Source organism: Heliconius melpomene, chromosome 8 (assembly GCF_056956725.1).
Source record: "Heliconius melpomene rosina isolate 202511_hmr_F chromosome 8, ASM5695672v1, whole genome shotgun sequence".
NCBI classification, from domain to species: Eukaryota; Metazoa; Arthropoda; class Insecta; order Lepidoptera; family Nymphalidae; genus Heliconius; species Heliconius melpomene.
The window spans coordinates 8,923,487-8,950,786 of NC_140396.1; the positions used below are offsets into that span (position 1 = coordinate 8,923,487).

The 27,300-nt window shown below is 33.9% G+C and overlaps 1 protein-coding gene across 1 annotated transcript; it reads right to left on the reverse strand.

The window, feature by feature from the left end:
- Positions 1-19: 19 nt before the first annotated feature.
- On the reverse strand, positions 20-26,973 carry LOC146537018 (cyclin-dependent kinase-like 4). The gene is made up of 10 exons (XM_085189062.1): positions 26,834-26,973; positions 24,641-26,679; positions 16,965-17,154; positions 15,552-15,671; positions 10,229-10,394; positions 5,032-5,139; positions 4,631-4,773; positions 3,971-4,066; positions 2,516-2,647; positions 20-976 (listed from the first exon to the last, which is right to left on the reverse strand). The coding sequence occupies exons 2-10, from the start codon at positions 24,772-24,774 to the stop codon at positions 875-877; spliced, it is 1,191 nt and encodes a 396-aa protein (XP_085045188.1). The 5' UTR covers positions 24,775-26,679; positions 26,834-26,973; the 3' UTR covers positions 20-874.
- Positions 26,974-27,300: the final 327 nt, after the last annotated feature.

A 27,300-nucleotide genomic window follows, 5' to 3' on the forward strand; every position in this document is an offset into this window, starting at 1 on the left:
TATTCCCTCAAAGTTTCTACTTTACAGAACTAACAATTTGATTTTCTAAAGTGAAACAATTTATAAAAAATATTATTTTATTTTACACAAAATGCATTTTTAGCATTATTTTAAGTATTTGTTATTTATATTGGGAGATTATAATCATTTATTGTACAAGTGCACAACTTTAAACAGTTTTCAATGTAAAAATGATAAAGCATGTATTAAACACATTAAGAATTCTTATTTAATAATTATTATATTAATTTGCTATTCACAGATCAAGCTCATACAATAAAATACACTATTGATATTTACAAAAATGTTAAATATTATAATTCAATATGCTTCAGCTGCTCTTTTATAATATGAAAATTTAAATAACCTTTTTATTTAATTTATTTTATTAAGCTTGAATCTATTTTATATAAATTTAAATTAATTTTAATCTGCATCCACATTATCATGAAATTAGTACATAGGTTCTCACAGTGATGGTGGTAAAGAATAGTAAAATTATTAGATCAAATCAAATCAGCTTCACGCTGTATCCCGCACAAAGCGGAGTAGCAGAGGGAGGGAACGCTTATATTTCCTTTTCTCGCTCTGGTGTCGAGGCAAAGCGTAGCGTTGAGTTCCGCCACTCAACAGTCAACACCCAATGTCACAGAATTCGGCGGAAAGTGGACAACAGAAATATGTTTAACATGAGGTTTCCAGGTTCCATTTGCCTGTTTGCCTGAACCTAAAAAAAAAAGAATCCACGACCATCACTCTAAACTAAAGTCTCTAATTAATATAATAATTTATAAACATGTGGGTCCAGATTAAAATTGTTCATAAATAATAGAAAAGCCTAATATTATAACCGCTGTCTCGCGGGCGGCGCTAGTCATATGGTGGGGAGGTGGCCGCGGACATCCAGATCGGATTTCTTCTTTGGCTGTGAACGTTCCGTCACTATTAGTTGTGGCAGCATTGGGGATGACTGTACCTATACATGGAATAATATATTTTTATTAGTTAAAAATCTGTGAAATAATTTTGATTAGTGAATTCCGAAAAAATATTTGTACCTAATAAATCATTCAGTTTTTCACTATTCCCTTATTGGAGGAGCCTAACACGATTAAATATTATTATTTCTACGTTACAATAATTTTTATTTAAAACTATTTGGAAAACCTTCTTCATTTTATAAGTTATAACACAACAAACAATTCCGCCAGAATTGAAACGAAGTGTCTATACTAGGTTTCCAGGTCCAATCTAAAAAAATAAAGAAACACCTCAAATTGCCTGTCTAAACCTGCAATAACCCATACGTTTCCAATTTAACTAATCCAACCTGACCTTTCACAGGTGAACAGGTGTTGACCTTTTCAAGCCCTGATATATTAGCAGCCACGATATGGCTTTGCCATATGCAAATTAGTTCCCCGCAATGCGATGTTATCGGATACCATGATTGTACCTGAACCGCAGGTTCTAATGGGTTTGGTTGGCTTATGTGGAAGTCTACCTATATGCCTTCGTGGAACTTATCGTTTTTAAAGATATTTTTTGGATAGGCAAAGGTCGTGTACGAAAAAATATTTTCTGGGGGCTGGACTTTAGCTTTAAACAGACAGAAACAGAGTTTGTGAAAAAATTTTTTCATATGTTTAGCGTATGAAAAAATTTTTAAAAGGCAAAACATTTTGCTCCGAATCTTCGTTTTCTAATTAGATTTTTTTCAGACAGGTAAATAATGTCTAATGCTCTACATGACTTCATTTTGTATATGGAGCTACTGTCCTAGACCTAGACTAGTTGTAATATACCTACTTTTAATAGTATCTACCTATTACCTAATGCTAATTACTTTCTTTATTACACAAATATATTGCTTGGCCTACAATGTTCTACCAACGTTTTTTTATCTCGTTTTAAGTAAATAAATATATTTCTAAAATATTCAGCCAGACTCGACTTCTTTTATTAACAAAGTAATTTTGGAAAAGCAACACTTACCTAACTGATTACAATATTTTTTTATATTATAAATCTGCTAATAATACTGTATAAAAATTAAATTTCAAAATTAAAAATCACCTGAAACATTAATATTGCAATTATACATATCACTTCTTTTTACTCTTCTTTGAAATGGTGGTGTCGGTGACATTCGATACGTCTTCCGCATCTTGACTTTGTTCTACGTATTCTTGCTACAGTTTTATGATTATTATTAATTAATTATGTGGGAATCATCAGGGAGGTCATCAGTGGCGCACGAGCAACACGCAAGGCCTTTCAGAATTTGACGGTAATAGGGGAATGGAAGTATCTTAATACTATGTTCCCAGATTTCCTTTGCTTTTGTTATGCTCAGGGTAGGATGATCTTCTTCAAAATTTGGCGGGCTGACGGGAACAGTGGCGATGGTGGAAGTGTTTTAATGGGAGCAGAGTGTTTTAACGCCAGGCCCCCTTTGCCTTCCCTTCTATGTGCGGGATACAGCGTAAAGCTTAAAAAAAAATTATTTCTTTACCTGAGTTCGTCTCGCCTTTTCAAAATCCTCGTGATCGGACTGAGGTACGGTGAATAAGAAATTTTCGAAGATCGGATGTCGCAATAACTGTTCGCACGTCCACCTCATCATGGGGTCCTTGTCGAGGCATTTCTGGAAAACATATTGTTTATACACTATAAAAGTTAAGATACAATCTTAGGATAGGCTTTATGAAAACATAAAAAATTACATAAAATAACAAGAACCTTTAAAAAAACATATAAAACTCTTCCGTTTCTGAGTAACAACGCACAGCTGAAAGTACTTACGCGGTGTAATAATAATGTAAAAAGTACAATAATGCTAAAATTTGTCACGTAGGGGAGCAATAAGAGAAAAATTTTCGAGAATGGGAAAAAACTAGATTTTCCGCATTGTACAAACTTACATTAAAATTACAAGTAAAATTTTATATAAAGCCACTATCATTACATGGATCTAATGGGTATCTTTTAATCTTTAAATTAATAATTATTTGATCTAATTATTCCAAAATAACATGACACTTCAATCTATATATATAAAAGGACTTGTCCTCACTGACTGAGGTAAGACGCACGCACAGCCGTAACCGCTGATGGTAGAAACATGGAATTTGGACAAATGTTTACTTTCGTAATCTGGACATCCACTAAGAAGGGATTTTGAAAAACTTTAACCCTAAAGGGGTGAAATAGGGGTTGAAAGTTTGTATGGAAAAAAAATTAAATCGGCACCGATTTTTATAAAATTTGAAATTTAGATTTTTAAAAGTATTTAATTGAACACGTGTTTCATCGTTTTCTAGAATTCTCCCCCTAAGGGTGCAAATAAGGGGTTGAAAGTTTGTATAGGTTTTTTTTAAATCGTCACCAATTTTTATAAAATTTGAAATTCAGACTCTTAAACGTATATAATTGAACACATGTTTCATGGTTGTCTAGAAATCACCCCCTAAGGGTGCAAATAAGGGGTTGAAAGTTTGTATGGGAAAATTCTCAAATCGCCACCGATTTTTATAAAATTTGATATTTAGACTCTTAAAAATATTTAATTGAACATATGTTTCATGGTTTTCTAGAATTCACTCCCTAAGGGTGCAAATAAGGGGTTGAAAGTTTGTATGGAAAAATCTTTAAATCGCCACCTATTTTTATAAAATTTGATATTTAGACTCTTAAAAATATTTAATTGAACATATGTTTCATGGTTTTCTAGAATTCACTCCCTAAGGGTGCAAATAAGGGGTTGAAAGTTTGTATGGAAAAATCTTTAAATCGCCACCGATTTTTATAAAATTTGAAATTTAGACTCTTAAAAATATTTCATTGAACACATGTTTCATGGGTTATTAGAATACACCCTTAAATACGTAAGCGAAGCTGCGCGCGTCCGCTAGTATCTTATAAGATTTCACTTAACTAAAGTAAATTATAGTATATTTTAATTTCTTACCTTTAAAAAGTCCAATACCAATTCGTTGTGAGTGTATCGTTGCGGTATCTTTTTTTCCAGGGGCTCTAACGTTGTTGGTTCCGGCAACGCCATACCCTAATATTTTTTTAATTTATGTAATTAAAAAAAAAAAAAAAAAAAATTAGTTTCACGCTACACGTTTCAATTAGTTTGAACGGGCTTTTTTCAAGTCAAAATTGCACATTTTTTTTTTGGTTATTTTGTTTTGCATTTTTTTCTACTTTTATGACATGTCCAAGTAAATGTTATGCATTTTTATGGAATAAAGATATTTTGACTTTGACTTTGACTTTGACTTTGACGCTATGTCCCTCACACAGCAGAGGGAACCTAGAGCACTCAGACACTCAGTTCCTCATTTCCACCGAATTCTGGAGGCATTGCGTGTGGCGTAGCGGAACTAAACGCCGCGCTTCGCCTCGTCACCGGAGCGAAGAAATAGAAATATACATTTAAAATATATACATTTAATATACATTTTAAATAAGTATTTTCGTCGAATGGCGATCGAACCCACAACCAGCCGATTTTGCAGCACATTTCAGCAGCTCCTGCGCCACGAGTGGCCTCAAAAACGTCGAAAGGTCAAAATAAGGAGTACTTAAATATATTTCCATTAAAGATGTAAATTAAAAATACCTGAAAAAACGAATTCTGAGAGAATATCGTCATATGCCTGGGTAAAAGGTCTCCAAGAGTTTTTCGGATGAGATACAACTGGTCCAGATCACTCTTGCCTGGCCACAGTGCTTCGCTGGACAAAAGTTCCGCGAATACACAACCTGGGAATTAATAATGCTTTAGTTTATACTACCTTTTTAACTAGCTACATCTCGTTAATTATACCTTTGTAATAAATGTTAAAAATATAAATGAACATTATAAAAGATTTAATTTAAATATTGCTTTAAATCTAACAATAAGTAGGTAGGTACCTAGTCTTTACTTTCGGCCAAATTAATGTAATGTCAAATTTGATCTAAAAATTAAATTCTAATCTGTATAAATTACAAAAAAAAAGACTTTAATAATATACAAACCAATAGCCCAAACGTCCACCGGCGTACTGTACATGGTGTCACCGACGAGCAGCTCGGGCGCGCGGTACCACCTCGTCGCCACGTAGTCTGTGTAACTCTCGCCGGGACCTGGACATGTTGTGTGGAAGACCAGGTAAGATTGGTTTAAAATGTAATTGCCGCATATAGCCGGCGAAACAGAGGGAACCTAGTGTTAATATACTCCGATCCCACTACGACACTTTTGTTCCCCACTTACATTATACAAATTGTTTTGTGTCGGTTTTGAATACACTAAAATACTATATAGTTACAGGTCCTTTTATCCGCTATATTACAAATTTAGTGAAATTTCAACTAAAAACTACCATCATTCAATCAACTGCGTCAAAATGACGTCATAGTTTTATCCAATATCTTACTGTATAAAGGCTCTAGCTCTACCTATATACGAGAAAGCTAAAAATACTTTGCCATTATAGGATCGCAAGTCACGTTAGTAATTTCCTTCATTAGGTTAGAACCAGCACTGACCTTGGTTAATGCCAAGGCTGCGGAACTCTTGGCTATAAATATGATAGAAGAAAGCAAAATTAGAATGTATATTCTAACCCATTGAAATACGTTTCAACCTTTTCAATTTCTGTCGAAAGTGTGTCGCTAGTTAATCAATACAACTCTCCGAATTGACAAACAATACCCACAACGCAAAATGTCTCGTATTTAGTCGAAAATGGAAGACGGAGAGTGTTGAATCTAGATTTTATCTGCTACGAGCAATAAAAATCTTAATCTTCACAGCTTCACACTTTTCCTTATATATATTAGGCTATCCTAGCGAGGAAGTCACGGTGAGAATGAAGAAGAACGTGCTCAGCTGGTTTGGGCACGTCAAACGAACGAGTGAGTTACCTATATAGCAGTGCGAAGCGGAATTCAAGTTTTTTCCCTGAGTGGAAACTAAACCCGCAACCGTCACGTTTACAATCAGACCCTATACGGCTGCACCAAGACGTCCTCAAAATGCCGATAATGATCATGATAACGATGATGTCATTCAATAATAGTCTTCAAATAATAGGTTATATATTGAATGAATCACTATGAACATGTCTACAAAACTTTAATTGACCCACAGTCATCAATTAGCGGTCTACACAGTCACTTACTAATGATGATAGTTTGACGAATCAAAATTTAAACGTCCATTAGTTTAAGAGTAATTATCCAGTGGATATAGCAATATTAATATAAATATCCTCCAGAATTTGGCGAAAAGTGGGGAACGGTTGTGTTCCAATGGGTTCCCGGGTCCCCTTTGCTGTATACAGCGTGACAAAGTCCTCTTCAAAAAACACAACCTACGATCTAATCTATGAACACACTGCACAATGTTCCAAAACATATAATATAGTTTTGTTCAATAATATACCTATCAATGATAACTAGAAACATGTGGTCCGTATTATTTTTTTAACTTCTTTTCTAAATAAATAGCAATACTTATTTATATTTTTATTTTTATCTGGTATAACTAGGCTTAAAAGTAGACATTTTAGACAAGTAGACCTAACAGAGTTCAGATGTTGGGACTCATAGATTGTCCTACTCCAATCCTACACCAATCTTTTCCACTATTGCCATTACTTCTAGTGTTAAAACACTCCGTCCTCCTCATGTTCAAGAGGGATGCTTAAACGTATTAATTAAGTGTAAAGCAAGCCCAATCATATCGTAGTACGAACGCCCGTGACACCGATCCAAGTGTTCTATAACCACGTTCAAATGTCAATTTTGCAATCATCTCAAGAGTACCAGCTTTTAGATTGCCTCATACTACAAAATAGCTAGCTGTGGCTTGACTGGTTTTATCTAAGCTTCGTTTCAAGATTTGTAATATTATTTGTATCATCTAGGATTTTAGACAATTTAACTCAATAGTCAACACTTCAAAAACTTACAATGCCGCTCTCAAGTTCGAGATCAAGTCTGAGATCGAGATAACGTGTTCATTCATTAATTTTTTTTTTATTTTTTTTTTATTTTATTGAAGATGGGTAAGCATTTGTCCGCTATCTCACCTGGTGGTAAGTGACGATGCGAACGATGGTGGAGCATGCTTACCCAGATAAAGCCTATTCACTCTTTCCTTGAAGACGGCCAGGTTGTATTTAACGGGGAACAGTTGAACAGGCAGGGAGTTCCACTCCTTAGCTGTTCGTAATTACATATTTATAAATCGAAAACGGACCGAAATCTTAAGATCGATCTCAGACTAGCGTGCGATTTATGAATACGAGCCTTAGTAAATGATTTCATTTCGAATTAAACATTAACTAGTGTTTTTTTAATTTTTTCATTTACTTGAAAACTTTTCATTTCGAAAAAAATATTTTTACCAGTGTTATAATGTATTTTTTGATACATTAATGGTTTTAAATTGGCAACAATTAGAGGAACTGAAACTAAACTAAAATGTAATTTTTTTTCACGTTGTATGCTGCAAATATATTAACTAGGTTCTCTATACCTACTTTGTTAGGTATAGGGAAACTAAGTAAGTAAGTACTAGTGTTAAAACACACATACCACACCGTTCTTCACTCACCGCACTGTTTTCCAGATATAGCGTGGTAAGTGTCAGAACTCAACTAAAAAATTGTATTAAAACATAATTTATAAAACGATACCATAATTCCTTGTATCATAAAGCACCTACTTTGAAACCATTGAACCATTTTACAAGAACTGGGCCGATTGCTGATAAGCTAACCCGGATAGCTATCGCCATATACATCTAAATACGAGTAGATTACGAGTTTAATAGTAACATTTAAATTAGCTTTAAATTCCAGGTCAAGAAGAACATCATATTAGCTCCTCCCGCTCTTTTCTCTCGTCTTTTTTTGCTCTTACGTGTTGAGATGCCGTGGTATATCTATTCCAATTGTACTGCGGAAACTAACACCACGTTTCATAAAATTGTTGCTTTAATATTGAAAAGAGCAACTGTTCAGCTTTTCACCGGCTCTTCTCAGCAGAACTGCCTTTTACGCCAGTGGTAGCTTTATGTTCATTCGACTATTATAAAAGTGCTTGTGAAATTCCATGTCAATACAGAATATTTTGAATAAAATGTTTTCAGATTCATGACGTAGCATCTGGAAACGTTTCCCTAGTGTTAAAACATTCGTACAAATACACAGAATTCTCGAGTTTGAATTCAAATTTTGAAGTTGAAATTCTGAAATTTTGAAGCTGACGAGTACGCGGAAGCACTAAGAGATGAATTGTCAAAATTCCTGCGGGAACACGATAAAGCTACATTTAATATCTATTTTATAGTTCACGTAAACATAGATGCGGACGGAGTTATATCAGTTAGGTACTCAGAGTTACATATAAAAAGAAGGGAAGCGAGATTTCAGGATTTAAATGTCACTTAAAGTTTAAACTATTTCTTAATATGCCATGTAAAAAACATATTATGTTTAAAATATTATATAAATAGAAATGCATACAATTTTTAACGAACTTTTTGGATGTCTATAAATAAAATACTTAAATTAACATTTTAAAAAATATGCGCGCAGTAAACGTTCACGAAGCGCTAATCTGGTTTTGGACAGGTTCTCCTTTTTCACCTTTAGCAGCTGAGATAATAACAATGACAAAGAAAAAGAACCAAAATAACAGCTTGCAAACTACAACTACTATTAACTTAAATTAATTCAAACTTGTCAAACAAGTTTTTTAACTACATTACAAAACTAATTTAAGTTAATGTAAATAAACATTAATTTTCTGTTAATTTATTTTCTAATGGAGTGGATAGAGTAAAAAGAAAAAGAATCGAAAATAAAATATTTTTTATCGCTTATCGAAAATGAAATATTTTTTATGGCTTGGAAGGCAATTGTGCTGAAAAGGACCTACAAGAAACTCTACAGCTGCTCTTTCAAAATTTTTTTTTTATTTTTTAAAATTAATTGGTCAAGTGGCAAATCTAAAATAATACGGAAGGCCAGACAAGACGAATATAAAAGTGTTCCACTCCACTCCACTTCCTTCCCACTCGACAAAATAACTAAACGCTACCAATCGTATATAAAATTATGGTAATGACATGACATGATTACGATAACAGAGATACATTGAACCATACGAATAACGATATCACGGAAGATATAAAACATATTTTTTTAGCTTCACGCTGTACCCTGCACATGGCAGGGTAGGCAGGGGGAAACTGGGAACCTGTTGTTAAGATATTCCGTTATCTATTACATTTTGCATTCCCCCGCATGGGAATCAAACCCACAACCAAAATCCAAATCGCTTGTAAAAAGGAAGACTACAAATTAACAAATTATAATACTAAACAAAAATATTAAATTATCCATACCTATATTATAAATTCGAAAGTAACTCTGTCTGTCTGTCTGTCTGTCCTTTACGCAATCAGGGCCAAACCGCTTATTTAATTGTGATAAAATACTCATATAGAGATACTTAAGGGTCTCGGGATGAACATAGGGTACTTTTTTTTCTCATATTTATAATATTTTCAATATACACCCATATATTAAAAAAACTTATTAAATTGACATGCAATTTATTCCGCCATGTTAATAACAACCGTTGCGTTGCTAAGCAACGATTTGCAAAGTTTGTTGTTAGGAAACGTCATCCAAAATGAGCTTGCTTAACGCGTCTCTCTATTGAAAACTGAAAATAATTTCATAAACATATTTAATAAATATTCATATAGTTAAAGCGGGCGTAGCCGCGTTCGGGTCCACTAGTTTCATTATAAAATACTGTAGGTATGTTCCTAATAGGTAGGTACTCTACTAAATAGTTAAATATATAGATATACCTATGTCTAAATTGTTAAAAAAAATAATTAGAATAAAAAGTTACTAGCTCGTCTTCGGACATCAACACCGAATGGGATCATTGTATGGACAGAGTATTCTGAGGAACAGCTTCCACCTGGTAAAATTATAATTATCTTTATTCGGATTACATATTCAGTTTCACTTACAATGTACCTACTTTCAAATTATTTAAGTTCCAACACTCAAGATGCAATGCCTCCAGAGTTCAGCAGAAAGTGGATAACGGAGTGTCTCAACACAATGTTCCCTCTGCAGACCCTGCTGACCTGAATAAGACCTGCTGTATTATTTTAAATATAGATATAATTTATACGCACTGATCATCCTGGCGAATCCAAAGTCACACAGCTTGACCACTCCATCGCTGGTCAGCAGGATGTTCTCCGGCTTCACGTCGCGGTGTATGCAATTGTGACGGTGACAGTACGCGACGCCTTGGAGGGTCTGCCAGATGATCTGTTTGGACAGCAGCTCTGGACAACCCTGTGTGGAAGGAATAAGTATCTTATTATTATGGTTAAATGTTTTTTTTTATACTAACCTATTCTTGAGGTATTGCCTGTTGAGTGACGCAATTAAACGCCGCACTTAGAGCCGGAGCGAAGAAATGAAAATATTAAATATTACATTCACTTGAACGGGAATCGAACCCACTATCTGTCTTGTTTACAGACACACGCCTTGTGCCATGATAGGCCTCAAAAAGACGTTTGTTTCTAAAAATTAAGAGTAAATATAATGTTTTAATTTTTTGGAAAAAATAAAAAAAAATAGAGCCAACAAACAACCACATACAATATTGGTAAGTTTAATAGTGTCTTCTCTATGCGGGATTCAGCACGAAACTAAAAAAAAACTTTAATTTTTTATTGATTTTATTTAAATTTTCTTTCCTTTTTTAACTTTTTTGAACATTTGTTGTTTGTTGTCAATTGTCATTTGTTGAACAGTCTTGAATACAATATAAGGCGAATGTAATGAGAACAAAAGAACTGGTAATCGTTTTTGCGACTTGTAAGCAAAACACGCGATTTCTTTGATCAATATTAAACTTCGTGAATTAAAAGACGAAACTACGGGTTATTATATTTTTTTTCTGTGTTTTTTATTCTATATATATAAAATCCAAAGGTCACTCACTCATCACGAAATCTCAGAAACTACAAGTGCTAGGAATCTCAAATTTTGCATAGGAGTTACTTATAGGACGTAGGTGCTCGCTAAGACGGGAATTTGCAATATTCGACTTCTAAGGGGTTGTTTTTGGGGTCGAAAGTTTGTATGAAACTTCGTTACTACAAATGCTAGGAGTCTCAAATTTTGCATAGACGTCACTAGGACGTAGTCATAGAGACAGAAATTAATAATAACAGCTCACGCGGGTGAAACCGCGAGCGGGCCGCTAGTAAATATATAGCTAGTATGAATATATATATATATATATAGATATCTAGATTAATATCCATATATAAATCCATATAAACTCCATATATATATGGTGTATGTATATGTAAGCGTAAGACAGTCCCGCCGTTTAGAAATATTTACGAAAACTACCGGCAACGGCACTAACTACCGAGGTCACCCACTACCTCTACACTGCTAGATATTGGCAAAGAATATAATGAAATATTTACACATTCGTCTGTGTCCGATCTTAGATGTCATCATTTGTTTATTGTCTTACATAAACTATACATTTATTTGTAAGATGTAACTGTAAGCGCATAGGTTGTGTATTCGATTTCTGCTCTAGCGAAATGTTTGAATTTAAATTAATTTTATTTCTCCACTCTTATAAACAAAATTGAGTAGAAAATGGGGAACGGAGAGTCTCAAATCTTATAACTAGTGTAGTACTCTCTACACAAACTGATGTGCTGGAAAAAACTTCGAGGTATTTCCAAGCTATTTAGTAGTTAATATTTTAGTAACAATACATTTATAATGATTAAATATTCTAAAAATATTAATGACTCAGAGTCATTATTGCGGCTATTAAATAATTGTTGAATATACTGTAGGACTCATAAGGTTATACATAAGTACGAATTCTTTTTTTTTTCAGTTCCACACTGTATCCCGCACATACTAGGGTAGACAGAGGGAACCTACTGTTAAGACATTTCGATATCATTACAGTGGCGTAGCTAGGGTATTTGCTGCCCGGTGCGGCTTGGGGGACTTGACGCCCCTTTCCTGTTGATGAGTTCTAAAAAAAAAAACAAATTGATCGTCGACGTTGAGTTCTAAAAAAAAAACGTAATCGTCGACGATGACTTCTAAAAAAATGAGTTCTAAAAAAAAAACAAAGTGATCATCGACTTTGATGCCCCTTTCCTTTTGATGCCCAGTGCGACCGCCCCGCTCGCACCCCCCTAGCTACGCCACTGTATCATTAAGATACCTTCGTTGCCTACTCACCGCCAAATTCTGGAGGCGTATTTGAGTGGCGGAACTTAACGCCATGCCTCCCTGTTACCAGAGCGATGAAATGAAAATATAAAATATTTAATTTCCGCGAGTGAAATCGAACTCACAACCTGTCGCGCTTAGAGTCACACGCTTGTACCCCTGCGCCAAGAGTTCACGACCGGAGATCAGATCTTAAATTTATCTATAATGGATAAATTACCTTTTGTAAGTTCTAACTAAATAAGATTGTTAAATAGGGTACATTTTACTTCAGCCGTAGAGTTTAAAGTACCTAAAGGAGCGTACTGACCTGACTGTCCTTGGGTAAAAGGGCAAAGGTGACGAACTTGTAAAGCTTAAGCTAGAAGAAATTTAATTTCTTCTGTTCAATATAATAAAAAAGGCCACGTTGCGCAGTGGTGCAGAGTGTGAGTGTAAACGGAATAGTTGTGAATTTGATTCCCATTTTGAGGAATTATTATATTATACTAGCGGCCCGCCCACGGCTTCGCCTGCGTGAACTACGTTATTATTAATTTCTGTCTCCATGAGTACCTACGTCCTGCAAGTATGTCACTTATAGGACGTTGCAAAATTTGAGACTTCTAGCATTTGTAGTAACGCAGTTTCATACAAACTTTCAACCCCAAAAACAACCCCTTAGAAGTCGAATATTGCAAATTCCCGTCTTAGCGAGCACCTACGTCTTATAAATAACACCTATTCAAAATTTGAGATTCCTAGCACATGTAGTTTCTGAGATTTCGTGATGAGTGAGTGACTTTTTGATTTTATATGTATAGATTTAAATTATTTTCCTTCTACTGCTTTAATTGAGCGTAGCGTAGCGTTGAGTTCAGCCGCTTAGCACGCAAATTTTGGAAAATTTTATGAAAAATGGGAAACGAATTGTCTTAACACTAGGTTCCCTTAGAAAGCTAGAACTATTTGCAAGACATAACTACTGAGAATAAGATGTAAAGCAAAAAAATCCTCTGATGGCGTCATATTCATATTCTAATTTAGAAAGATATCTTAACTTTTATCTTTGTATATTACAAGCATCCTTTCAAAAAAACGAATCAACGATTGCTAGACGTCGTTAAACTAAATAGAAGTAATCGTTAAGATTTTATCAAAAATTGCAACTGAGAGTCGAGTTATTTTTTATTTTCGTATAAAAATAATATTATTTTTTACATTTCATATTTCAAATCAAGTGCTTAATTGGATGTGATCATTAAGAATTCCATTTCGGTTCAAGCTATAAACTGTATTTATATATTGCGACGTTAAGTTGCGTTGGCAAATGGGACATAATAAAAGCATTACTGGTAGTATGCGGGCGAAGCCGCGAGTGGGCCGCTAGTCATATAAAAAGTCCATTACATTGCCAATGAAAGGCTGATGCTTAGACGATTATTTACAGAACATATTCCCAAATTCCTAAAACAACGCAAACAATGAGATATTTACGATTCTATAACGGTTCCTTTTTACTTTTTTTAAAAGGTATGGAACCCTAAAAAGTATACAAATACGAAATTAAGGTAATGTACTCAATTTGAATGGAAACCTTACTCCCATTTCTATAGGCTCAGTACCTACTCAGTAGTGACTGGTGTCAGTCTAGCGGAACCAAACACGTGTTGCTGGTAAATAATTGGGCAAGCTGCTGTCGCGCCCTCGTGCCTCGAGATCGAAATTGTGCAACGAAATATACCTTGTAACAATATTTTATGTACTTTGTAGGGATTTTTAGTTATTGCAAATAAATTTTGTTCAAATAAAATTATATTTAAATCAGTTTCACACAGCAGGGTAGGCAAGACAAAGCGCGGCGATGAGTTCTGCCACTCAACACGCAATGCCTCCAGAATTAGGTAGAAAGTGGGGAAAGAAGCGTCTTAACACTAGGTTCCCTTTGCCTACTCTGCGGTGTGCGGGATACAGCGTGAAGCTGAAAAAAAATCTTTGTATACTATTGTATTTTTTGCCTGTTTGTTGTTTAAGTTTTACGCAAGTGCTGCTGGACAGAATTTGAAGAAAGCTTTGTTGTTTAAAAGCCCGAATACCAAAAATATGTAATACCCTAGCCACCTACGAGACATTGTTTATTGTGTGGCTGAACTCAACGCCGCGCTTTGCCTCGTTACCATACGGCGATTGGCAATAATATTAAATATTTAAGTCTCCGAATGAGAATCGAACCTACGACTATCGCGAGTACAGTCGTTCGCTTGCGCCCCATAATATAGCAGTAGTGACCTCACCTCAGATACTCACGTGATGGTAGAACACGTGCCACCGAAACGGTCGGCTGATGGTGTTGGAATCTAACCAGTTTTTATGCAATAGCGTGGCTGCAATTCTGGGTAGGTATATGACCAATTATAATTTAATATTGTTACGGTTATACTCAGGAACGTCTGTTAGAATTTAAGTAATATTAAAACTGTGCAAATACATAAAATTAATTGGTATCTACCGATATATTATAATATATATTAATAAAATCGAAAGGTCGTTGTCGTCGTCATTGTTTTGAGGGTTGATAGTTTATATGAAACTTCGTTACTACAAATGCTAGGAGTCTCAAATTTTGCATGAACTTGTCACTTAAAGGACGTAGGTACTCATGGAGACAGAAATTAATAATAACGTAGTTCACGCAGGCGAAGCCGCGGGCGGGCTGCTAGTATTTAATATGTATTATAATAAGAAATTCACTTGAATTTCTAACAAGTACATACATAATGTCATTACCTCAGCTTTTTGCCGTTTCAAAGTTTTTGCTCGTCGTTCAAAGCTGAATAAAAACGCGTTTTTGCTTTTCCTCATGTCCACGATATCTAAGTTGACATTTTTCTATTTATTTACCAAGGTTACATTCAAAAATTAACCTTTTTATAAGCTTATGCTGAGTAATTAAAATTAAGTAGGTACTTAAGTTTATGAAACGAGGTGTTTTAAATATTATAAAGAAATGTCTCGAAATAAAACTATAGAGTAGATATCGCAGTAGAGCAGTGTTCGTCTAGTAGTATGTAGAATGACAACAGATATATAAAATACATATATGGAAGTTAATATAATTTCTCAGATGTAAAGGAGAAAGAAAGAAAATTCGGCAGACGGAGTGTCTTAACAGGTTCCCTCTGCCTACCCTGCTGCGTGCGGGATACAGTGTGAAAATTATTTAATTTGATTTTAACTAAAACTTACAGACGGATATTTCTCCAGCTCGTGCAGGACGGTGTGGTCGCAGTACTCGAACACGAGGTGAAGTTTGCGCTTTCTTCGGAAAACTTCGATCAAATTAACGAGGTTTGGATGTTTCAGGTTCTGAAACATCAACAAAACATTACACTCGTTCTTTACATTTCGTGGCTCGTGGTTCTTCGCGTGAACTCAGACCGTATGCCGGAAAAATATTTTTATAGGCTTGTGGTATTCAACTCTGTTATGTATATATATCCAAATATATGTATAATACTGAGGCCACTCGTGGCGCAGGGGCAAGCGGTAAGCGCACTGTCGCGTTGAGGGTTCGATTCCCAGTAGAGACAATGAAATATTTACTATTTTTATTTCCTCGTTCACGTAACACTATTTTTATCATGATCCCTCTGCCTACGTGCTATTTTGGGGATTTGAGCACGAAATTCTGATTCCTTTCGTGGCCCCAGAAATATCCTAGTGGGAACGTGGGAACCCAGTGACTAAGACACTTACGTTTCCCATTTTCCACCGAATTCTCGAGCTATTGCGTAACTGAACGCCACAATGCCTCGCTACCAAATCGAAGAAATTAAAATAATAAATATTTAATTTTTCCGAAGAAAATTCAAACCCACAACCTACCACGTTTACAGTCACACGCTTGTACCACTGGGCCACGGGCCACTGACCAAAAAAAAAAAAACGACGTCATTCAATACAACAAAAGACAAAAGGCAAACTCTAGTGACGCACTTTTACAAAGAATCTTTACCCTTGAAAAGTCCATCGAGGAAGACGTCAGCTTCCTTCACGAAACAATGAGATAATGGACGTTTGACATTTAAATCATCATCAATAAGCGACATGAAAAATATATATAATCGATTTCACGATACTCATACTATGTCGTTGTTTATTAAGGAAATATATATATTCTTTTGATTAATTGTGCCATTTATCTTATTATGGGAATGTGTCTGTATGTTTGTTTACTTTGTAATATGTATATTTTAAATTGACACCACTATGGTAGTAGCTTGGATATTATTCATCAAATGTGAGGATTGTAGGTTCAAGTTTTGTTTTGGGAAATATTTATTAAAAAAATATTTAGTAAGCGCAGCAAAACCAGAAAGCAGAAAGTGAGAAAGAGATGTAGATAGGAACGAGCGGAGTGTCTTAACAATATATTCCTAAGTTCCCAGTTTCGTGAAGCTGTAAAAAATATGCAAAGCAGGTTAGCGTTTTAATCTCTTTTGATATAATAATTGTAGGTTCAATTTCCTCTCGGGAGAATGATTATATTAAAATGATTTACAGTTCAAGCCACATAACGATATTCTATAATAGACATAAAATCTATATAGATATAGAATCTAGCCCTTAACGAAAAACTAAAAAAATTCCAACACAAACCTTCAACATACGAATCTCTCTAAGCGCAATTTTCCGTATCAACGGATCGTCCTCGTTCTCCACGAACTTCTTTATGGCGACTATCTCCCCGGTGTCCCTGTTGCGGCACTTGTACACCAGGCCGTAGGAGCCCTCGCCGAGCTTCGCCAGCTTCTCATATCTCTCCATGGCGCGGCTGCTCGCCCGCGACCTGGGAGAAGAGAGAGAACTCTTTTAATTTTTAAAATAATAATTGTACATTTTTAAGTTTATAGAAACTCTTTTCATAAGATAATACGTAAGTTAAAATAATGTGTATAATTTTAAATCTTTTTTTTTCCCCTTTACAGTTAGGGGAGATCAGTAAACTATCTACCCTGCTGTGTGCGGGATACAGAATGAAGCTGAAAAAAGTATCATATAAAACTAAAATATTACAAAAGTAATCTTTTTTAAGAAATAAAAACATTAGACTAAATACACCTAATGTATAAGGAAAAAAAATAATATTCATCAATATATTTCCCGGGGTTCAAACCCATAACAGTCATTTTATTTAGTTTAGTCATACATTTTCCATTTGCGTCACACTATCGTCAGTAAAATATGAAATTTATATAGCTTACAGCTTAAAAACTTTTAAGGTCAAGTATGATGAGAAGTAAGGAAGGAAGTGACATGGAATGTAATTGAAGACTTTGATATATCTCAAGGACATAATGCTTAGGACAATATTATTTTCAAATAAAACTATTTTACTTTAAAAAAATCTTTATTCTATTTTGACAACTTAACGCATTTTGTGGTATAATATGTAGACTGTATTTTTCAATACCTTGAATTTTGAGCGACGGAGACAAAAGCCAAACAGCCAAACAAACGAAAAGAAAATGTTTTTTAAAATTACATTTTCCCCAGTAGAAAGACTTTACAACCATTGCGTGTACCCTAATTCAACCAGACATTTTTTTTTCATGCACATGGCAAAGTAGGCAGAGAGAACCTGAGAACGTAGTGTTCTCAATAACACTTCCGTTCCCCACTTCCCACCAGTTACCAGAGCCAGGAAGTTAAAATATTAAATAATTCATTTTCTCGTTTGGGAATCGATCCCACAACCTGTGGCGTTTAAAGTCGCACGTCTGCGCTTGAGCTCAGCTATAAATTAACAAATAAAAAACATAATACGGACTTGATATTTACAAACTAGTTCCTTATGCCTTAGATATTTTTAAATATGACATATTAAAAAACGCATAAACTATTATATTTCTATAAAACGGGTTTAATGAATCTAAAAATAGTTTTTAGACATCAAGCCATTAAGTATTCTGACTGAACTGGTTCCATACAAAAAACATATCTATAAACATAAGATAATAGGTATCTATATAACTACCATATTAATTAAATTATGAAAAAATTGTGCAAAAAAAGGTTTAAAATTCGTGCGTTATGAGTGGCGTAACTCAACGCCGCACATTGCCTCGTTACGAGAGCGAGGACATGAAAATATAAAAGATTTCATTTTGCCGAATTGAACACACAATGCGCACACTTTTTTCTTTTGAGATATAGAAAAAAAAGAGAAAAAAGAAAAAAAATTGAAAAATATGAAATCTTTTATTCTAGAAATAAAAAGACCAGAAAATGCACGCATAGTGACTAGTTCTCATAGAAACACAATTTTTTGTTATTTCTTTTTATTATACACATGTAAATGAAATAAATTAACGTTAGCCAAAATATAAAAAAAAATATGTAATAAATAGACACGTTATCCAAATACGCTTAAAATATTTACAATTATATAAGTCTTTGAGTCAATATGGGCGTGAGTTTTGTTGACATACAAGATTATATTGTGTAATTCTTAAATATTGATTTATATATAGAAAATCTTAAACCACCATTTTAGTCTAAATAATTGAATTATATATAACCAGCTAGACCGTCATGGTGCAAGGGCACAAGCGAGCGACTGTAAGCGCAACAACGGGTTCAATTGTCAGTTGGGGCAAAGGAATATTATTTAACTTTATATATTCTCGCTCTGGTGTCGACTCGCAATGCCTCAAGAATTCAGCGGAAAGTAGGGAATAGAAGTGTTTTAGTGAGGAATCCCCCCGATTCCATCTGAACCTAAAAAAAAGAAAAAAAAAAGTAAGTAATAGTTTGTGACTGTAACGCGACGGTTGTGGGTTCGATCCCTACTCGAAGTTATTATTTATTATGTATTAATATTTCAATTCTTCGCTGTGGCACCGATGTCAAAAGCCTGGCTTCACGACTCAATTCGCAATGCCACAAAAAATTCGGCAGAAAATAGAGAACGGAGTGTGTTAACACTAGGCTCCCTTGTTGCGTCGAGATACAGCGTGAAGCTTATTTTGATCTGATTTATAATACGAATGCTGACAAAAACATTACATTTTTGTCTCGGTTAAATCTATATATATAAAATCGAAAGGTCACTCACTCATCACGAAATCTCAGAAACTACAAATGCTAGGAATCTAAAATTTTGCATAGGAGTTACTTATAGGACGTAGGTGCTCGCTAAGACGGGAATATGCAAAATTCGACTTCTAAGGGTTTGTTTTTGGGGTTGAAAGTTTGTATGAAACTTCGTTAATACAAATGCTAGGAGTCTCAAATTTTGCATGGACGTTACTTATAGGACGTAGGTACTCATGGAGACAGAAATTATTTATAACATAGTTCACGCAGGCGAAGCCGCGAGCGGGCCGCTAGTAAAAATATATAATTTAATATTTTTACTTGGGTCAATAAAAAAACCGTGTTTACTTATTATACTTATATTCTCATCTATTAATAACAAGCACTTAAAAGTTTAGAGGTCAAACGTACGTTCGGTGTTCATATATATATTTTTTGTTTTATCTTTTAAATATTGCACAAATAGGGAAAATCTACTTATATTAGATATTTAATGGCAGCAGCACAGTATCTGACTGTAAACGCTATGATTGTGGGTTGGGTTCTCGGGGAAATTAATTTTAATTTTCTCGCTCTGGTAACTTGACATAGCGCGGCGTTGAGTTCCACATCTCGAAAACTGGGTGGAAAGTCGAGAACCACTTGCCTACCTTCCTGTAAGCAGGATACACTTAGAAGCTTTAAAAAAATTATATTGCTCTAAGCTTTCATTGTCATTTTGAGACAATTCTGGTAGCTTTTTTAGCTTCATGCTGCATACCGCATATAGCAGGGCACCTGATGCTGGCACTTTATGTATACGCGCTTTGCCTCGTTGTCAGAGCAAAAAAATAAAAATATTAAATATTTTCACCTTTTTGCATATTCTGAATCATGAATTACGAGTATATATAATGTATCCTACCTTATATTTCATTTCCTCGAGTGGGAATCGAACTCATAACCCGTCGCGTTTACTGTCACACTCATAACCCCTGCGCCACGACTGGCTTCCCCCTCTTACATTCTTTATCCTCAGAAAAAAGGAAGTAACATAAAATATTCAACCCCATTTTTACTATCAAGTAAGTACCTACCTCGCGGATACCACGTAGGGCGATACAATGGTCCTATCGATCTGTCCCTTCATATTGCACACGCTGTCACTGTAATTTCATCTCTAATCCAACGAATTATCAGTTTTTTTCAAATTGTAAAAGAAAAATGTGTTTTCTCCATAATTTATGTAAGAATTTGAATTATTATATGGATGTGGGTTAAAAACGGGTAAACTCACGGTACGGTAAAGTTAACTGTTCATAACCGAATGGGTGACAGTTAACTGACGTTTTCACTTTTTTCTTCTATCAATTGCAAAGAAGTATTCTATAGCTGAGGATCGAGTGTGGTGGCGAGAATTGGGGAAGGCCTATGTCCAGCAAAAGATGGCTGTTGATGATGATGATGATGATGATGATTCTATAAAGTGAGTCGTGGCCCAGCAATCCAATATCAGATCGTAAGCATGGCTGTTAAGAGTTCATTTCCTACGTCTGGAAATTAATTATTTTCAATTCAAATACTAGATTTCTTAGAAAACTCTCTTATGGGAAAATAGTCTACTTTTTTATATTTTCAATATTTTATAAATACTCATATTATCCAAGTTCTAAGTATTACAGTAAGAAGTATTTTTAATTATAATTTAATATTAAAAAGTTAGTTTTAAAGGCCATTGTAGCACAGTGACAGAATGTCTGTCCGTTAACGACACGGTGGTGGATTCAATCACTAATCAGGGACGTTTCCCAATGACTTTCCCCATTACTTTAATTTCTTTAATAACGAGGGCAACATTAAATAAATAATATATTTCTTAGAAGGCTCTTCATATAACTACAAGGTAAAATAATATTTTTTTTTCCAATATTTAATAGATACCTCTATTATTCACTAAATGTCATGTGGCGTAACTTAGTACCATTTATATATATTATGAATATTTTTATTTCTATTGTTAGAAAATTTATATAACTGTTATTAAACGGAATAAAAAGGCAATAACAAGAATATATAATCGTACTTATGAAAAATTTTAAAAATCATTTGCATATTGGTAAATTCCCAGCAGGAAATAGTTGGGTAAACAATATTTAATATTATTCTTCTTATAAATATATCTAAGCTATTCAATACACAATATGAAAAAATATAATTAAAATATTTTATAAAATATAATGAGAATTGAATTGATTTATACAAGTCTTTTTGCATGAAAGAAATAATAATTTGCTTTAGAATGTAACTTTTTTAATATATATTAAAGGAATAATTATTATTTTAACGTCTCTTGAAAGTCTACTTCGTACAAAATTCGAACCCACACTACCTACCTACTAGCAATACATTTCAATCAACTAAATGTGCCGCAACGGTTCTTATGAACGATTAACTAATTGCAATGTGTAATATTTCATATCAATTATTTTAATCGACACGTACTTGCGACTATTGCTAAATAAACATTAATATAAGAAAGATAGTGCTTTTTGTAATACATACATAGATAAATAGATAGAAAAGAAAGTCTTATTTTTAAACGGTTTTATTTAGCTCACCCCGTTTGTTTGTTTGTTTGGGTCAAATTTAGTAATTGAAATTTAACCCTCTTCCCGTTAACCGATTGATCTGAAATTTGGTATACGCCTTTGATTCTGGTGACAATACAATTATCCATATTCAATATTATTGTGAATCCAAGATGGCCGCCGCTACAAGATGGCGGACAACTTAGTTTTTTTCAATCCCATCAATATGGATATCAAATGAAAGGGCTTGTCAAGTAGAATTCAGTGGACTATACAAAATCAAAATCCAAGATGGCCGCCACTATAAGATGGCGGACAAGTTAGTTTTTTTCAATCCTATCAATACGGGTATCAAATGAAAGGGCTTGTCAAGCAGAATTCAGTGGACTATACAAAATCAAAATCCAAGATGGCCGCCGCTACAAGATGGCGTACAAGTTAGTTTTTTCGATCCCATCAATATGGGTATCAAATGAAAGGGCTTGTCAAGTAGAATTCAGTGCACTATACAAAATCAAAATCAAAGATGGCCACTGCTACAAAATGGCGGATAATGTAGTTTTCAATCCCATCAATATGGGTATCAAAATAAAGGGCTTGGTAAGTATAATACAGTATACTATACACAATTACAATATGAATCTCCCACCTAAGTCAAAATCTGGTATCCTGTCGAGGACTGTGTGGCTATAGGGTGCCTAAAAATGATACGTCGCTAGGGGTACCACCCAAGGTAAAAGGTAAAAGCGCGCCGAGAACTGTATGGCACTAGGTGGATAAAAATGATATGTCGTTAGCGTTTTCCCCTCAGGCACATCTTGTTGTACATAGCCTTGTCCCTCTATTGGACCTCTGGGGGGGTCGTTCGTAACATTCTCCATTAACCTTGCAATAATGAGACATCGAGCCTCATTTCAACGAATTGAATAGCATGAGAAATAAAAACTAAAAACTTAAAAATAAAAAAGTTAAAAAAAAATTTTAAGTTAAACGGTTTTATATTGCAGATAAATGTACTAAAAGCTAAAAAATAATTTCATAGAAATTATGATTACTAAAATAAAATCGTGGGGACACTTGCTACTTACCACTAGGTGGGTGAAGTCTCACGCTATGTCTTTCAATTGTAGATATTGGACGTGCCCCACGATTAAATTTTAGTAATCATAATTTCTATGAAATTATTTTTTAGCTTTTAGTACATTTATCTGCAATATAAAACCGTTTAACTTAAAATATTTTTTTTACTTTTTTATTTTCTATTAATATTCGATTTAATTATTAAACAGAGTTAACTGCTAGGTACATCTAAATGGTTTAATTATGTTATAAAAATATATATATATTATATATTTTTTTAAGATTACCCTCAACCAAACAAATTTTTCCATTTTATAATATCAGTATATCTATCTATACTAATATTATAAAAACTTTCACAGCTTTATTCTGTATTCTGCATATGCCAGGTAGCCGCTATAAGAACAAATACTAAAAAGCAGAATAAAAAAATATTTAAGGGGGGGGTCACGTATAAGTGCGATGCAAACATATATGTATTTTAAAATATTTACGATTCAGTTTAGTAAATAAATAATTGTTACATTCAAGCAGTTGAAGCCGCGGGCGGATCGCTAGTGCTTTATAAAATAAAATATAGTTTTTAATTAAAAATATACAAATAAAACGAGCGTTTCAGTATAAAAAGCGGTCGTAAAATTGCTGTAATTACGCAGAATAAAAATGATAAAAAAATATACTATAGAGTTTTTTATTTTTCATCATATTATATATAATGTAGATCTTAAAAATTCAATAAATAGATAAATGAAGTTTCCTATTAAAATAGCAATGAAATATTTAGAATTTTAAAATATATTTTCATCTTTTTATTACAACTTTTACTAATTAAATAATTTTCATTAAATAAGTTAGCATAGCAGCTTCACGCTTTTTCCAAAAAAAGCTCTACTGTTAAGAGCTCCTTTCTCCTTTTTGCGCCAAAATTTCGAGATATTTTGTGTAGAGTGGCGAAACCCAACGCCGCGGTTTGTCACCCTGAATGGGAATCAAACCCACACTTATCGGGTTTACAGGTAAACGTCCTAATATGCCACGAAGTCTCAAAAATTAAATAACACAACAATTATAGTTATCTATATATATAAAAGGACTTGTCCTCACTGACTGAGGTAAGACGCACGCACAGCCGTAACTGCTGATGGTAGAAACGTGAAATTTGGACAGATGTTTACTTTCGTAATCTGGACATCCACTAAGAAGGGATTTTGGAAAATTTTAACCCTAAAGGGGTGAAATAGGGGTTGAAAGTTTATATGGAATTTTTTTTAAGTCTGGACCGATTTTTATAAAATTGTAAATTCAGACTCTTAAAATGATTTAGTTGAACACGTGTTTCACGGTTTTTTACAATTTACTCCCTAAGGGGGCCAATAAGGGGTTGAAAGTTCGTATGGAAAAATCTTTAAATCGCCATCGCTTTTTATAAAATTTGAAATTTAGACTCTTCAAAATATTTCATTGAACACATGTTTCATGGGTTATTAGAATTCACTCCTAAAAACGCAAGCGAAGCTGTGCGCGTCCGCTAGTTTATTTATAAAAAATTAAAGCCTTTAAAGAAATTATAAGTTATTCAATATGACAAACCTCCTCGGCAGAAGCGGCAGGTTATTTCCAAACAGCCACAAGCGCTTATCACCGAACCATTTCTCCATGCAGGACGCCACGTTGTTCCAAATCTTGAAATCTGAATAACTTTTATATTTATTTTCACTATTCATTCGAAATATTATACGAAAACTTGCATTTCTTGCCAATTAAATATATTCTTTTTTAATTATAATCTGTGGTAATTTCTTTTTTCTCTGTTGTCCCTATCTTTATTTTTTACGCGTTTCCTTTTTGTTTATTTCTAATATATAATTTGTGAGAGATGTTGACGCCGTGAAAGCTGTTCTGCTTTTACTTTAAGTATGGAAATATATCGATCGTTCGGTTTGTTTACAGTTTAAGTTCGCCTGTGTACATGACAACCGCAGTGGGAGGGCTAATCAGCAACCCTACCGATAACATAAATGTGAATTTTCATGTCAGTTTGTCTTTTTAGATGTTAATTCTTTTGTATTTGTATGTAAGAACAGCCGAATACATTTTAGATTTAGCTTCATGATATATTCCGTATATAGCGGTAGAGGGAACCTAGAACACTGAGTGTTCAACGCTTTTCTCCATCCCTCTCTGTTAAGTGCGGCTCTTTTCCAGTTTTTGAAGCGTAGGTCTAGGTCTTGAGGTTTTTGGTAACTCGCGTTGTGTTTACCATCAGGGTCCGACTCAAGCAGACGTTTAAGGACCCTGTTGTTGTCCATACGATGAACGTGACTAACCCAACATAGTTTGCTTATTTGATGACTTGCATGACATTAGGATCTTTGTATTTGTATGTATGATTTTCGAGTCGTTACGTATTAAATGTCGGAAGAGAACGCCACGAGTTGTATTGTTACCAGAGCCAAGAAATTGTAAAAAACATTACACAAATATCTATAGTACAAACATATAGTATGAATATCAAAAATATCCTTGTAAGTATCGTTTTATCTATATGAATGATATAGTCTGACAAACGATATCAATTTGTATTAGAATAAATATTATCAGTGAATTAGAGACAAAGTTGCACGCAGAAGGGTTACCTAAGGTCGAGACTTTTTTATTCCAATGGTTGATTTGTTTTCTTAATATTATTAATTATCAGACCAGATAATTTGATTCTACCTAGGTCTGAATTAATGCATAATTATTATCAATTATAAAGCCATTACAGTTCTTATTTTTTTAAAAATATTCGTTTGAATTAAACAACGGAGATAATACGTACTTATGTACGCATTTATATGCCGGTTCAATATATCTGTTTCAAGGATTACCTTGAAAGAATTTAGAATATAGAAAATGCCATAGTGAAGTTGAGGCCAGTTGTGGATGGCGCAGGATCACACATTATCTTTTTGGGTCTGAGTATACGTGTATATAATAAAATTCCGCAGTGTATTCTTAGTTTGCCACTACCAAAATTTTAAATATCTGTAAAAAAAAATCTATCAAGTTAAGCTTATTACACTGTTCAAGAATATTTAGAGGATAAACATGTATGGAATTAATGTCTATTGAATGTCAGGCAGGACAGCTGCCAGCTAATGTAATAGTAAAATATACCATTGACTTTGAAAAGAGCAACTGTTGAGTTTCTTGCCGGCTCTTCTCAGCAGAACTGCCTTTCGAACCGGTGGTAGCTTTTTGTTGACATGTATATTTGACGATTCAAAAGTGCTTTTATAGTTTATTTGAATAAAGAATATTTTGAATTTGAATTTGAATTTAAACATGACAGATTGTATGCTGTTTCTATGTGATGTGTCTTAATGGGAACAGAGTGTACTTAACACTAGGTTCCCAGATTCTATGTGCGGTGAAATATTTATTACAACAAAATGTCTTCTTCCTCCTTCTTCCTCCTCGCATTAATCCCGGCTATTGCCGTGGTCTGCCTTCCTACTCAACCTACTCCACTTTGCACGGTCTTTTGCGTCCTCAGTGGCGACCATTGGCTCTCATGTCCTGCATCACGACATCCAACCAGCGATTCCTTGGGCGTCCGGGAGGTTATTACAACAAAATATAAGTACCTGTAATATTGTAAATACTTTAAAAGTAGACTTTTCAAACCGTTTAACCATAAAATATAGATTAATAAAAAATATATATTTCAGATTATAAAAAATAATAAAAAAAATATTGATTTCACGGAACGTATTATTAGCAATTAAATTAAATATATACCTAATACCTCTATCCTTGATAAAAATACTGATCGAAACTTTCCTGTCCTTTTAACATTCGGGAAATACCTGCAATGCCAAATATATTTGAACTAATAAAGAAATAATAGGCAGGTACTGGTTTAACATATTAGTAGTTAATTTGCATTAACGAATAAAACGTAAATTTCGTAGAAAATTATCGTTAAAATTAAATAAGTAATGCGACTATGTATTATAATAGAAAAATAAGTGATACGAATAATAAGAACACTCTATGTATTATAGATATTTACTTAAATTTATATATGTATCTTCACGAACTTTCACTATTTTATTGTAGGACAGGTCATAGGAAAAGAAAAGTTAATAATAAACGATAATTTATGTTCTTTTTTTATTGCATGGCGGGGCCAAACGCCGCGATTTGCCTCAAATACTAAGCTGGGAAACGAAGAATGCATATTATATTTAAATATAAACATTCCC